This window comes from Dunckerocampus dactyliophorus, chromosome 9, assembly GCF_027744805.1.
Source record: "Dunckerocampus dactyliophorus isolate RoL2022-P2 chromosome 9, RoL_Ddac_1.1, whole genome shotgun sequence".
In the NCBI taxonomy this organism is placed as follows: Eukaryota; Metazoa; Chordata; class Actinopteri; order Syngnathiformes; family Syngnathidae; genus Dunckerocampus; species Dunckerocampus dactyliophorus.
This window is the reverse complement of record NC_072827.1, coordinates 10,489,814-10,505,817: the sequence shown is the minus strand read 5'-3', so window position 1 is coordinate 10,505,817 and position 16,004 is coordinate 10,489,814. Positions and strand designations below refer to the sequence as shown.

The 16,004-nt window shown below is 40.5% G+C and overlaps 1 protein-coding gene across 9 annotated transcripts in view; it reads right to left on the bottom strand.

Annotated features, from left to right (window-relative positions):
• map2 (microtubule-associated protein 2) overlaps positions 1-16,004 on the bottom strand; it is a 94,332-nt gene that overhangs the window by 8,818 nt on the left and 69,510 nt on the right. For 6 of the 9 annotated variants that reach the window (XM_054788280.1, XM_054788283.1, XM_054788278.1 and 3 more), the window contains 10 exons: positions 14,498-14,731; positions 14,071-14,208; positions 12,828-12,889; positions 11,716-11,832; positions 10,691-10,832; positions 10,255-10,311; positions 9,867-10,174; positions 8,265-8,402; positions 3,517-3,609; positions 997-1,089 (listed from right to left, as the gene is read on the bottom strand). In XM_054788280.1, coding sequence (XP_054644255.1) covers positions 997-1,089; positions 3,517-3,609; positions 8,265-8,402; positions 9,867-10,174; positions 10,255-10,311; positions 10,691-10,832; positions 11,716-11,832; positions 12,828-12,889; positions 14,071-14,208; positions 14,498-14,731 — 1,382 coding nt within the window. The remainder of the gene's footprint in view (positions 1-996; positions 1,090-3,516; positions 3,610-8,264; positions 8,403-9,866; positions 10,175-10,254; positions 10,312-10,690; positions 10,833-11,715; positions 11,833-12,827; positions 12,890-14,070; positions 14,209-14,497; positions 14,732-16,004) is intronic. The other 3 variants (XM_054788281.1, XM_054788282.1, XM_054788279.1) reach the window with 2 other exon arrangements.

Sequence of the window (16,004 nt, the reverse complement as noted above, 5' to 3'; positions counted from 1 at the left end):
TTTACTTTATTCTTGTACAATTACAGCACATTTTTCATTTCTGCTGTTGTTTTTTTTTTTTTTTTCCTCACCTTTCTTCTTGTAAATTTTCTTTTGGTACTCATGACTTTATTTCCCGTAATAGTTTTGATTTTCTTCTCATAACATTATAACGTTTCCCGCAACCTAATTTTTCAGACAATTACAACTTTATTCGTTGTTTTGTTTGTTTCTCATAATATTCGGAGTTTATTCTCATAAAATTATCCCTTTTTCTGATTTTTTCTTGTAAAATTTTGACTTTCTTCTTGTTTTGAAAATTTCTGCTATTGTTGTTTATTTTACATTTTCAAGTTTCTTCTTGTCAATGTTCCTTTTGTAATTATGACTTTATTCCCATAATATTTTTAATTTATTCTCGCAACATTGTAACTTTTTCCGCAACCTTATGTTCCAAAAATGACAACCTTATTTGCTGTTTTGTTTGTTTGTCATAATATTAGGGCATTAATATTTTAACTTTATGCTAATCCTAATGTTACGACGTTATTATTATTATAAAATTATGACTTTTTCTTGTTCCATGGCAACTTTTTCCCTTAATATTTTGACTTTATTCTTTTTTTTTTGTTTTCTTGTTAAATCATATTTTTGGAATGTGCCACGGGCCAATAAAAAAACAGCCACGGGCCACAAATGGCACCCGGGCTGCACTTTGGACACCCCTGGTCTAGTTGTATCGTGCAGTCAGGGGAGGCAGGTGAGGCAAAAAAGGAATAACGATAACATAAAATAAATATTAATATGTCCATTGAACTGTTTCATAAATGCATTTCCTGCATGATTCCAATCATTTTTAACATTTCCTTAAATAGAAATCACTGAATTTGCACTCATCAGAAACCTAAGATGAGGCCGCGGGGAGTCTCTCCTCCCCCTCTCCTCTCAGCCGTGAACCTCCCCGCACGTCACTGAATTGGACGACATATTTAATGTGATGCAAGCACACGCACACACCAGCACACAAAGCTGCAATCGCCTTAAACGATTCATTTCATGTGCAAGGATGATAAAATGCGAGTGCGCTGCAGCGTTCAATGGCTCTCTTGGCTGCAAAAGAGAAAAAAGCAGGAGTGAAACGCAGACGCAGCAGAGTTGGTGCCATACATAAACAACAAATACATTTTATCCAGCACGGGAAAAGCAATGAAGATAGGAAATATACACAGCAGCGAGTAGATGAGAGGAGAGGCAGTTATTCTATTTGCTTAACTGAACACTTAAAAAAAACTCTAATGCACTTAAAACAAAAAGCAAAAGAACACTTTCCTGAACATCCTCACCATCGGCTGATCTTAATATTATCCTTTAGGTGTTTCAAGGTGGTATAGTATGCTTTATTTGTCTCTTAAACAAGTTACATTAAGGTTACATTTGTGCAATTCAGCACGTCTGAAAAGAAGTAGGAAGAAGCAGAGCTCATTACTGATCATTCATATCACACCATATATTTTACATGTCACTTGAAATGTTTCCTTTGCTTACATTACGTTCACTTCCTGTGTGGAAAGAATAGTTGGAAAATAGAATAACCAAATGGGAGTTAGAATAGCAAGCGCTACAAAGCTTGTGATGTGTGGAGGTAAAGGAAGGAATGCAAATGTAAAAAAAAATAAGCATTAACAATAAGATTATGTGATGAAATTGGAATAAATGCTTAATCATAAAAGGAGATAAATAAGTTATAAGTTATAAGTGGAGACATTAAATAAGACAAATGAATCAAAAACATAGAGGGTAAACATATAAATACTGGAGTAAAAATTGAAATTGAAGTAATCCCCAGGTATAAATTGTGCAATATCTTACTGGTGACAAACGAATTCACGTGTTTCTTAATATTGTTGAATTTGGAATAAAAGCTGTTATTGTTCATTCGTCATTCTATGTATCTACATTTTAGTTTTGTGCATTTAAAACTATGATTATTCTCTAAAATGTGCTTCATGTTCATACTTTTCGTTGTCTGGAACAGATTCATTTCGGTTTGCATTATTTCTTAAGGGAAGATTTGATTTGTTTTTCAGATAGCTAACAGAAACCGATGCACCGCTGTCATTAAATAACCCAGCTTGCTCTTAAACAAAAATAAAACTTACTACAGTCGTCCTTCGCCACGTTGCGCTTCAAATTTTGCGGCTTCAGTCTATCACAGGTTTTCAAACATCCATCCATCCATTTTCTATGCCGCTTCTCCTCATTAGAGTCGCTGGGGCATGCTGGAGCCTATCCCAGCTGACTTCGGGCGACAGGCGGGGTACACCCTGGACTGGTCGCAGGGCACATATAGACAAACAACCATTCACACTCACATTCATTTTAGAGTCAATTTAGAGTTTTCAATTTAGAGTCGCCAATTAACCTAACATGCATGTTTTTGGAATGTGGGAGGAAACCGGAGTACCCGGAGAAAACCCACACACACACGGGGAGAACATGCAAACTCCACACAGAAACGCCCAAGGGAGAATCGAACACAGGTCTTCCCGATCTCCAGACTGCGACTGTGCGGCCAACATGCTAACCACTAGACCACCGTGCGGTTATTTTCAAACATACATTAATTAATAAATCACGCTATTTTGTGGTTGAGTAGGGCCTATCATTCATTAAAAAATAATTAAGCTTATATATTTAAGCATATTTGATGTGTTGTGGGCCTAAATGAAGCATTTTCAAGCATTAAAATGGCTACATGAAGTCAATATAAGGCATTCAGAAGACGCATTCAAAGACGTTTGTGATGATATGTAGTATGCTACACTGGTCACTAGATGCCAGTGATGTTACACTGATGAGACAATAGCCACTATAGGAACTCTCCCAATGCTATCGTGTGAGTCTATATTATGTCTTACTTATGTCTAATATGTTGTATTTTCTCTTATTATGTCTAACATATTCGGTAATACGAGTGTAAAGGTGACTATAGGGGTGTTATTTCATGTTTAGAGGGCTCTAATAACGTTAAAACTGTATTTAGAAGGTCGTAAACAGGTTTTCTATGCTCTGACTACGAACATTTTCCATTTATGAATGGGTTCTATTTTGTAGTCGGAACTGGAACCAATTAACCGCGATAAACGAGGGAATACTATACAGTATGTATAGTGAACAATGACTAGCCATCTATTAACCAGCGGGAGTTTCATTCCACAGACCTCCGAACATGGCAGGTGCTCTCCCCATATGGTGGTGTGTTTGCAGCCATCAGGTTATTTATGACACGTTCCTCATGTGCAATAAAGTGGCTAAATTCAGAAATGGTGAGATCAGTTGTTCTGCAACAGTATCCATTACAATTGCAGGAGACAAATCACATAATATCAGTCATAGCAGCACTTCAGTGAAGGTAAAACACTCGGGTTCTGCACCAGCAAGCTAGAAACGGTGACTAAAATACACACGGGGGACTCATCTACTCCAAAGACGGACCAAAAGGGAGGAAGAAGAGGTGATACATGGAAGACTACATACATTGCCTCCATGCGGAGGTTGCTTCAGATTATCCTTGGAGCTGCATTTGGACTGTATGTACCTGAAGTCCAGATTCTTGTTTAAAATATGATTCTACAAAGAAGCAAAAGAGGATGACACGGGAGTGAAAATGTTCATTAATAGGCTACCACCAGGAGGATAATAATAGGAATAATAGAACATAACAGCCACAGCATGTGTTGTGTTGTGCCCTATGTTCTATGAATAAAATAGTAAATTATTTCCTTCAAGACGTTCACTTGCACCTACAGCTACAGGTGGTCCTCGGGTTACGATGCATTGTAAATCAAATTTTTGTCGAAACTCATACTTAAATTAACACTTATGTCGTTCACACTGCACACAAAATACAACAATAAAAACTAGGGCTGTCAAATGATTAAAAATTGTAATCAAATTTCAATCAAAATCACAGTTACAGTATATATTAGGGATTTCCAATATTGGCTTTTTTGCTGTTAACCAATATGCCGATATTGCCCAACTCTCAATTTCCGATACCGATATCAGCCGATACCAATATGTGTAACATCACATATCTCGCGTCGTGAAATTAACACCTGGCTGTAAACAACATTGATACAACATTGTAAAACATCTGAGAAAAACTTGCCATTAGGCTTATCCTGTGACATTTGTTGTAAAAGTCAACAGAATAGATAGATTTACATTCTTTTGAGTATCAAAAAGTCCAAGGAAGAAAATCAAGTGTCATATTTTGCATGTTGGCCTAGCACTCATAGTGCAGCAGCAATTTTTCATTGGGGTGGCCAAGGTGAGACCATTATTCACATAGGGGTGGCAATAAGTTGATACCTGAAATCTCTTCCCACGCAGCTCCCCCACTGTGCAGCAGTATTGTTTCTACATCACACTACAAATTGCATGTACACAGTAATTCCGGGCCAAAATTAACATATTTCGCACCATCAGATTTTATTGAAATTTCGTCTGCAGGTAGCTATTCAAGTGAATTTATATCCGACATACCTTTTATCTTGTCCTGAAGCTGAGTTTGAAAGGCTTCAAGTTGGACTAACTTTCAAAGCACTCGTATGACTAGGGGTGGTCCAACACTCAGTATAAATCCAATGCGAAATTGAAGAGGAAAACTAATTTAGCTAAAAAAGATGTATACGAATGATATTAAAAGGCAGCATTTTCACAGATGTCCCCACAAACTTAGTGTCAGATTTTACCGTCTCTTACTCAAGGGAATTGTTACATTCCTACTAGTGAGGATAGGCAACATATCTAGAAAATGGATGAATGGAAAGAGCAAGCTAGCTTGCGATTAGCCACCCACGTTTGTTTATATGCTTGAGAGGTGGTTTGATGAGGGCATCATTTGCGCACCGGCAAATACGAGAGCCCAGGGCCTATATACAGCATTGTGTTCATTATTGTCTTCATTATAAGGAAAAAAATCCCAATACTGAAACTGATATTACATTTTTATGCCAATATCGGGCCGATAATATCGGTGGGCCGATATTATCGGACATCCCTGGCATATACAGTATGTATTAACAGCTCCAAATGAATTGAAAATTTAACTCAAGCTAAAAGATAGCACACTTGTCTGAAAATCTACTTGCCTAACACTAGTCTCTTTAATAGTAGCAGAACATTTAGATCACACTTTAACTGTGTTATTAAGAGCCATCAAGCGTTGCGTTCAAAGACACAAAGTAAATTAAGTTGAATTCACATGTTCTGATGTTTTTGTAGATTTTTTTTCTGGGATTTCTGAGCATGCATCAAACTGTACCTCCGCAGCATGTTATGTTAGTGAGTAATAAGAACATCCACTTATTGTTTTTCTTTGTCTTTCTGTTTATTTACACCACACATAGAAATCTCGCGTCTCGCTGTCGTCTAGTGACAATGAGGAAGTGTCGTTCCGAGGACTAGAGACGTGTTTGTGAGTTGAAGATTTTGGAAGATTGTGGATTTGCACTGCTGTTAATGTGTTCAGGTCAGAATGAAGTTATCAAAGAGCATCAGTCCCTGTATTACTGTGTGGGGACACTAGACTTTACTTCCATGTGCCGTCATAACAGAAACGTTTTTATGTAAAATTAAATATATTAGTTACCGCGATTAACGGGGTATTTTTGACAGCCTTAATAATAACACTACATCAAGAACTAAATAAAACTGTAATTTTAAAACAAAAAAGCATTATGCTGCTTAGATGTTTCATAGTAGCAGAGCCTTGAATATGCTCAAGGATACTGTAGTGACCTGGCAGTGGTGTGTATTTTTCCGACTGACTGTGAGGTCGTGAACGAGACATGAGTCCTGACTGTGTGTGTGTGCGTGTGTGTGTGTCTGTGTGTGTGGAACCGCTACGTGTGTTGTTTTGGCGTGTTGGCAGCTGACAGTACTACAACGTTACAATACAATCTATATCCGAATTATGGTCTTGACAGTCGATTGTTGCATATAACGTAGTCTTCCACTGTAACTAGTTGTCGATTGAGTCTCGTTTTGACAGACCAAAATAAGATTTGAAGCGTATTTTAACATGGATTCAACATTTCCCTCTAGTTAGGGAAGGGAAGGGAAATGCCTGGATGTGGCTTGGTTCACATTTTGTTCATGTTTTGCTGCAGGCTGGCTGATAACATGGCAATAAAAAGAAGGTTATTATAAGTGACATCAAAGGGCACACCTGTATCTGACTGGACTAGACGAGGCATACGCATACGCACATGTTTACGTGTGTATCAGCATCGCTGGATGGTGGCACGCTGGAGCTGAAGGCGTCAGAGCCAAGAAGTGGCTGCCAACGTCCTTCTATGTTATATAAGAGCTGCCTCATGCTGGCGCTTCACTCCTTTTGATTTATTGTGTATTATTTTTAACTCATCATTTTATGACTGCCAAGCAAACTATAACTGCTAATTAAAAGCCCTCATGTTGTTGCTTCCATTCCAGCTACGTTAATTGCTGCTGAAGAAGCAGTGACCTGATTTTATGGCATCAGGTTTTAGCAGTGAGCGCTTCATGTACAAAAACAGTTGAATGATAATCAGTTTTAGTTCAAACTAGAACCACACTACACTCGCTTGTGGTGCCTCATTCACAGCTACACGGAGTGGGTAACATCACTTAGTAATTCACTTTTTGTACTTCATTATGTCCCCTAAGCGTCAAGCTGGATCTTCTGGTGGAAATGCGCCAAGGAAAAGGAAAGCCATCAACATGAAAGTGAAAATGAACATCATAAAAAGCTCTCGAGAGAGGAGAAACACCCACCAATATTGGCCGCTCTTTGGGTATCAACCAGATTAAATTAAGAATTATCGGTGTCCTGATTAGATATTGATATCGGTCTGATGTCAGCAAAAAAAAAAACAAGTATCGGAATCACTCCACCCCAGCACATCTATCCAGCAGCACATGGATAGAGCCCACGCGATCACAACAACAGCGCGTGTTAAAGTGCTAGCAAAGTAGCAAGGAGCAGCCGTGTCCCTCATGGTGACACTGAACCGAGGAAGTTCAACACAACCAACCCCCATCGCGCATCCAAAGCAGCAACACCGTCCCAAACATCCGCAAAGCATGACAAAGACAGTTTATCTCAAATCTGCTGTTGCTGACTATTGTCTCTGTTTCAGTAATATCACTTGATCAGCTGTTCGGAATGGAATATTTTCCAAATGGTGGCGTATGTAACAACAACTAACTTTTCGAACACTACACATTACAAAATAAGTCATAAAAGTCTGTATGATTTGTGTTGATATCGATATCAGTATGGGTAGATATTTCAGGGCTGCAACATCGGTATCGTATCGGAAGTGAAAAAGTTTAATCGGGACACCCCTTTTAGAATAAAGATCATATCCTTGAGGATGTTAAAGGCTGTGCTCCTATGAAAGTGACAGTAATCACTAAGCAGCATAGTGGTCTTATTATTGAGATGGAAAGGTTGCTAGTGTTTTTTTCTTAAATTTTTATGATTGTTTTGTTTAATTCTTGTATTTAGTGCTTTATTACCGTATCTTACATGTCCGTCATGTGTTTTGCGTATAGTGTGAGTGACTTAGGTGTTTTCTTTGACTCAAGAAACGTAGACTGGCCGCAGAGGTTCAACAACTCTACGGGCGCTTACGTTTTTTTCATGTTGCAAGACAAACTTACGCACTTCGTACTGTATGTGTTCGTGTGTCTTCTGTAGGGCCAATGTGTGTCTTTCGTTTGCTAGTGTCAGATATGGGCAGAATGTCAATTTTTTTCGTACATCGCACTTGTGCCGTGCGCCCCACATATGTAATTAATGCGGCCAACGCACGTTCAGATATTTTGTACGTCCTCCATGCGTGTTGAGATCTTGCTGCGTCATGTTCACCACAACTACATTCTCCACGAACAGAAAAAAAACACAAAACGCAGTGATTTGGGGAACGCCTAAAATAAATGCCAAAATATCGGACGTCCATTTGTGACCTCGGCTTTACATCACAGTCAAGCAACTGAACTCGTTCGTAACCAGAGGACCACCTACGTAATAAACATATTGTCCCTTCAGAACTGAGCCTATTTGACTGAATTTTTATGCAGCTCTTGTATTGGTCTCATTAAAACAGCCTCATTAAAATGCAAATGATTTAACTTTGCGGCTTTTCAAGTTACAGTATCTCCATATTCATGGCCATTTTCGTGTCATTTAAGTAGCATAGCATTAATATGCAATGAATGGTGCGGAGGTGTACCAGCAGGTCTTGGGTCCAGGTCATACTGTGAGCCGCTGACAGACACAGAGTAAAGGAGATGATTCGTAGCACTGAGTTCCAGATCCAAAAGGGGGGCTTGTGTTTGGCCTCAACTGCCATGATTTGCTCCTTGTGCTTCTATGGTGACAATGACAGGCGGCAGGTCAGTGACCAGGTGAGGGCCTGCGAGTGGGGGCATGGGGGGGTTCTATACGGGAACTACTGAGGGTTACTATACTTTCACTTTTCAATTAGGTTTTGATGTGAAGATTTAAATGTAGCTTTCATTTAGTCTGTATCGGGTCTGTGTGTAGCCTACACTGTCAACATTCAAGTTAATTTGATTTTCCTCACTTCTACGTGAACGGTAGACAAGTAACCTTGCAATGACAGGTCACCCCTTACACCTGTTTATATTTAGAAGCTCCACACTAGCATCTCTTTGGACAGCACTGCCATCTACAGGTGGCATACTTTACATACATGCACACATACTATCACTGGAGAAAAAAACAAAAGGGCATTAACAAATATGGATGCTCGATGACCTACCACCTATTCATATAAATGTGCACATCTGGCATTAAAATGCTACACATGAGCCTCGACAGCATCTCAAGGATGATCTGACCTTATTTTGAGGCTGCACAAAGCAGTGCAAACCCTACAAAAAGTCAGCAAAACAGGGCAAAACTTCCAATCAGGTCATCAGGGGAGATTTGTAAGAGCCGCAGACTGGGATGGTCTCAATTTTGTGTGATGCAGCGCTGACTTTGTCCTTCAAACACACACACACTGCTATGTTATTTTTATCAAACACCCTGCTAATGCAAACAGGATGTGAAATGCTGACGTTTTATCCTCATTCAGCCCGAGGACGATGAGCAAGGAAACAAGTCACACTCTGATGCTGAAGACCGCCATGTATTCAAAATAGGATAGAAGACTGAGTTACTTGAGCCCTGATCATAGAGTATGATAATAATATTACGTATTACTGACTAATATTACTATTAATTATAATTAGTATAAATGTGATGAATATAATGATTACAATTAATATTTATTCATGATTTTGAGCTCACATATTGTAAGTGGGATGAAGAACACTCGTAATAACAAAGCGGGATAAAAATAAAATATAAATAAATGAATAAATAAAAAGTAACACTTCATTTAATTTTAGAAATACTGTTCCTAAATCCTAAATCAGCTAAAAACAAAGCCTTTTTATCTTTATGGACTTTTGTGACAAGTGCTGCAAAAACATGCTGGGAGTCACTCCAGCCTCCCAGCATGCTTTGCAGCACTTGTTTTGTAAAAAGTTGTTTCTTATCCTATTAATCTTATTGCATTAAGTGTATAACATTACATAAAATAGTCCAAGAATTGATGTACCTATTTATTTTTATCATACACTAAAAACAAAGGTAAAGATGGGTAAAATACTAAAAAAAACACAACGTGTGGAGAAAATGGGAGATGGGATGCAATAGAAGTAAACATCCAGAGAATTATTTATGCTTTTGGACCTAAAGAACCAAGGACGTAGTTAGACAAAGGCAGAGGAAAGCTAGAAGAAACATGATATTTGAATGTTACCTGTCCACCTTTGGGCTGGTACTTGATATTATCTATGGAGCCGACCTTGGACTTGACCTTCTTGAAATCAGGTAGAGGTTGGTTGATGATGCGGAGCTGCTTGGGCGTGGTGGCGGGGGACTTCGGTGGTGTGCGGACCACGGCCACTCTCCTCTCTTGGGAAATCAGGCTGAGGGAACGAGGGGTTCCCGGAGTCCTTGAAGACGATGAGTAGCTGGGAGGGGTCCCTGGGGTGATGGCGCTGGAGCCCGGGGTACGGGGAGTGGAGTGGCCACTGCGGGCTGAACGGGAGCGCACTGGCTCTGACACTGGTTCGGGGAATAGGAAGATAAACCTTCTCGCATCCAATAATACGTTAGCAGGAATATGTGAATTCTGTCAACTGTACCTGTCATACTGGGAGCTCGACCTGTCCTATATTCTGCTCTCATCGCTGCACGACATGCTAACGGAGGACAAAGAACAACATATCCATGCCTTAAATTCAATTCTGATGATACACATAAGGATCCATTTGCAACCATAACAGCTTACACACTTTTGGGAAGATTTTCTATGACATTTTGGAGTCTGTCTGTGGGAAACTGTTATGTCTGACGTTGGAGATGTTGGACATGAAAGAGAAAGTGTTCCGGCAAATATGGAACCAACAACTGTCCAAAAGATCTTGGAAAGATAACAATTAAGAATCAGGGGAAATGAAGGGCTCTAATCCTACTTCTGATTCATTGATTAAACAAAATAGTTTAGTCGATACAAGGTTTAATGTCGTTCTGGAGCTAAACAAGCTTGTGTAACATTGCATCAGAGGAACGGCAGCCTACACATGGGTCTGCGAGGGGCTGTTGAACCAGAACTGGTGATGGAGGTTGAGCTGTCCTCATGCTCGTGGTATCCACGGCGACTAAGAGCGGATGCATGCCGTGGCACAGAGGATGTCTTGTCGGGGCTTTGTGATCTACCATCCTGTGAAGCACAAACCAAAACATGACCTTTGATGCGTTAAAGTTTGGATAGGTTTTTTTTTTTTAAATGCAATACTTCCGAGGTCACCGCTAGGAACTCTTGTACAGAAGTCGTTTTGACACAGTAAAAGAGTAACTAAAATGACAGCTAAAGTTCCAGGATTACACAATTACTCTACTAGTATCCTAACACTTTTGCTTTTCTATGTACAGTCATGGACAAAAGTTTTGTGAAGTGTTGGTTTTCACAAAGTTTGCTGCTTCATATTAAATCAACTTTCAGGGACAGTCCAAACGCTTGCTGAAACATCACAACAATGGCACCTCTCTCCTTGAAGTTCTTAATGATCTGATAAATGGTTGGTTTAGTGCCATCCTACTAGCAGCAATATCCTCGCCTGTGAAGCTCTTTTTGTGCTAAGCAATGATGACTGCACGTGTTTCCTTGCGGGTAACCATGGCTAACAGAGGAAAAACATACATTTCAAGCACCACCCCGCTTTTTAAAGCTTCCAGCCTGTTATTCTCCCTCAATCAGGATGAAAGAGTCATCGCCAGCCTTGTCAACACTCTGAAGTATGTTAACCAGAGAATTACTAACATGATGTCAACTGGTCCTTTTGTGGCAGGGACGAAATGCAGTAGAAATGTGTTTTTGGGGATTAAGTTAATTTTTTATGACAAAGAGCGTATTTGCAATGAATTGCCATTCATCATATCACTCTTCATAACATTCTGTAGTCCAGTATATGCAGATTTGCATCATAAAAACTCTGGCAGCAGATGTCAAACTTAATATTTGTGTCATTCTCAAAACTTTTTGCCATGGCTGCACATTTTTCCCTTCTGAATCCATGAGGTTAGACTGCCACATTACCACCCACCTTGGCTATGAGGGTAGGAAATACCGATGCTGAGGATGGTTGGCGTCCATTTAATGAGTCACCCATTGTGGACATGGAGGAGTGGGTCTTTGTGAAGTGAAAATGATGGGCATGGCACTGAAATAGTACAACAATGAGCCCCCCAGGGCGGGTGAGGAACATTGCACCAAAACAAAGGACACACAGGATGACACAGGTGGAAATAATACCCATTCAGCAGCAATTATCAAATACATCAAATCTAGTGTCTCTAGATTTGACTCATGGATATTCATTTTTGGTGAATGCGTCACCAATCAATTCAAGATGTCGATATTGGCATAAAAATGAGATATCGGTTCATATCGTTATCATATCGGCCATTATTGAGCATCTCTAACATAAACTACAGTATAAAGAACCAACTCTCATGCTAAATGTACTGCTTTGAGGTGAGCAGCAAACGGTGAGCAGAGGGACTCGAAGACAACAAAAATAAAGTGTGCATCAAAAGTTGAGCACAATTTGTACTCGATATATTGTGGCGCCGTGACATTTATGATATGCATAAAAGCTCTTATTTTGGACACAATAACGACACAATAACTGTCATTATGATGTCGGAGAAGCGAAATAGTCACAGGAGAAATGTCACAGGGTGATTTAACACCTACTCAGTGACTTTCAATGAATCACTCCTGCGAACAAACCCATTAACCATGCAGTTGTTGTATAAAATAATGAAGTATACACACAGACCTGAAATATGAGGCAAACAGCAATGATACAGGCATGCAATGATGGGATATTTATGCAAGGATAAGCCCTTTAATAGGAGATGGAGGTGACTGCCATCCCATGAAAATAATGAGAAATGTTCTGGCAAGAGGATTGGCTTGGTACAGTTGCCAACATAGTTCCAGTATTGCACGGTTGCATCATCATGACGACCATAAATGTGTATGGTCATGGATGAGCACTGTGTGAATGAAGGCCAGTGGGGGTACAGAGGATGCAGGGATCCATGGAACTGGGAAACAGGACCACTGTAAGTTGTGTTATTATTCACACTGACTTTTCATCTGAGTGGTTTGATGCATCAGACGTCATGAGGGCTAGTAGAATTCACTCACCAACGCTCTGTCGCAAGACCGCCGAGCAACAGTGAAAGGGTGACGACTGTCTGAAAGTGCATCTATCAGAGAAAAAACAGATTTCAGTATCACTGGAACATAAAGGTACAGGGAAAATTAAAACATGTCAACATGCCCTTTCGGATTTAGCACAATCTGCAAAGTAAACTATACAGTAGATGACAAGAACAATGCCCAGACAGAAATACAAATGGAAGCAGAAGAGAATATTTAAAAGAACAGGCACATTTTGGAGCATGTGGTAGAAAGATGATACAGAAGAAACATCCTTCAAAAAGGGATATAACAGTTTACAAATAACAGGGTTCGATTCATCTATCATCTTCTGCTTATCTGAGGTCAGGTTGTGGGGGCAGCAGCCTAAGACGAGAAGTCCAGGCTTCCCTCTCCCCGGATGTTTCGGCCAACTCTTCCCGACGCATCCTGAGGTGTTCCCAGGCCAGTTGAGAGACATAGTCTCTCCAACACGTCCTGGGTCTTCCCCGAGGGATGTGCTCTGAACACTTCCCCAGGGTGGCCGCCTTATCTGGCTGCTGTCAACGCGGAGGAGCAGCGGCTCTACTCCAAGTTTCTCCCGGATGACAATGCTCCTCACTATATCTCTAAGGTAAAGCCCAGGCACCCTATGGAGGAAACTCATTTTGTCATGATCTTGTCCGTTTAGTCAAGACCCGAACTCATAACCATAGGTGAGGGTAGGAACGTAGACCGACCAGTGAATGGAGAGCTTTGCCTTTCAGATCAGCTTCCTCCTCACCACAACGGACAGATGCAGAGTCCGCATCGCTGCAGACACCGCACCAATCTGCCTGTGGACCTCATGTTCTATCCTTCCCTCACTCATGAACAAGACCTCTGAGGTACACACACAACAGGGTTAGAAAAACAACAACAACAAAAAACACCAAAACAAACGAAGACAAATAAAAAGGAAGCATTACATTTTTATTTTGACAGAAAAAGAGAAGCATGCACAACATAAACAGGAATATGCAGAAAATTTGAGTAATGAGTAAAAGCACACAGATTATACAAATTGATAGAGGAAAACATCAGAACTTTAGAGTTACAGACATCGAGAAAAGGTCTAATTACCTTTCTCGTTATTGCAATGATCTGACAGACGGAACTGAAGAAGCAATGACACCAAATAGAAGATGGTGGATGTGGACCTCGGGGAATGACCATACTGTACATATGACTGATGAAGACAATGAGTCACCTGTGAGTCTCCTTCTGGGAACAGAATGATGCTGGGTGGGGCGGGTCTGGCGGAAAGCTGGTTTTGGCCCACTCCTCTTCGACGGGGACAGTGTCTGAGCCTCTGTTTTTTTGGTAAGCTCAGTCTTCTTTGCCATGGCTATGTTATTTGGCAGCAAGGTTGTAGATATAAGCAGAGACACATGAATCATCATGATGCCCGATTGAAGTGGTCAACAGTTCATTTCATCTCAAAAAGCTATACTTGTGTAGCACGGCTGACTGATATTATTGGGCCATTAAGAGTTCCATGCAGCAAAACAACATGCAAAAGTTTCATAGTCAAGAGTTACGAGTCATAATTTAGTTGGGGACGTGGCGTCTGTTATGACAAGCATGCAAAGTTTTTGAGCACCAATTTTAAAATTCGAAAAAAGAAATGAAAGAACCTTTTTTCTTCTTAACTTCCTCTCTAGGGATGTAAACTGGTTCCTTACAGACAGGTTTGCGTTCAGGAGTAGCAATTCTGCCTTTAACCCTCCCTCCTTTACTTTTGGCTTTGACAGGCTTCTCTGTTCTCTTCTGCTGTGTCTGCTTATTCTGGGCCACAGTTGGCTTTTGGACAGGGCTTGGCACCTTTGGCAAGGGCTGTATTTGCTCCGTAGCCATGCTCTTATCATCATCTGCCAAAGAGGACATTAAAAATACCATCATTAAAAGACATTGTGGGACAGTGCATACAGAAGCACATCTACCAAAGCAACACCCCTATGGCAAATGCCCCCCGCCCCCGGTATGTTGTGCAGTACATGAAGTGTTCAAAAACAGGTGCACTGCACCTGAACCCGGGCGACACTTTAGCTGAGGAGATCCGCCAGATCACACAGATGGGCTGTTCCATGCAGCAGCTGCCACCTATAGTCTTTGCTTCAATGTCTCGCCTTTTTGTCCGCTATTGTACCAGTGAGTGATGAATTGCAAACCCGCGGCCCATAAAAGGCAGATTGTCCTGTGAACTGTGCAGCGCAGACGGAACGGTCTGGTATTTTACAATGTACCGTTGCATCCCTTAATACAGTCAAACATCGGTTTTGAATGCACCTATGTTTGACACAAATTTACGGCCAAATTTTGCCTTGGTTTTCGTTCATTCTCTCAGTTATTGTCCAATTTTGTGTGTAACAAATTGTTGTATTTTACCCTCTGGTATGTTGAAGCTTGTATTATTAATAAAGATGTGTACAAACTACTCCCAGCATTGTTTGTTTATTCAGCCATCTAAGATCACACACCCATCACCAAATCTTGGGATACTTGGGCCCTGTCCACACAGGAACATTACTGAGGGTTTCTGGGGAAAACGGCATCCCCAGAGTGTCTGATCAGTAAATAGTCACATCCACATAGAAACGGATCACTAGGTGAAAACGACGTAATACATAAGGCGCATCCACATGTGGTGCTGTAAACCGACACGCAGACAGAACCACATGACACAACAAAACTATTTAAGAAGAAAGAACGCATGCGCATAAGGTCCGTCGTCTTCCGCTTGTCCGGCTTGTCTAGACTGGCAATGAAGTGGAATTACTTCTGCTAGTCACTTTGGAGCATAGAACAGAAAAATATCAGAAGAATGTTGACCGGCATATTCATTTGGGAAACTCAAACAAATGACACAAAGTAGTCCATTTGCCGCATCAACAATAAATTCCATCCTAGCAAGGAAAGAAGAAACCCAGGAAGCTAATATTACGAAAGGGGTAAACATTAACAAAACAGATTCTTTCCCATTTTTTGTACATTTCCGTTTTCGTCTGACTTTTTCCAACCGAGGTACTACTGTATATAACATATGAGGTTTAGACAAAAGCCACTGGAGTTACAGCAAGGTTACCAGCCTGTGTTGTTCGGTAAAGGTCGACACGGTAATATTGTATATGCGTCACATTTAAA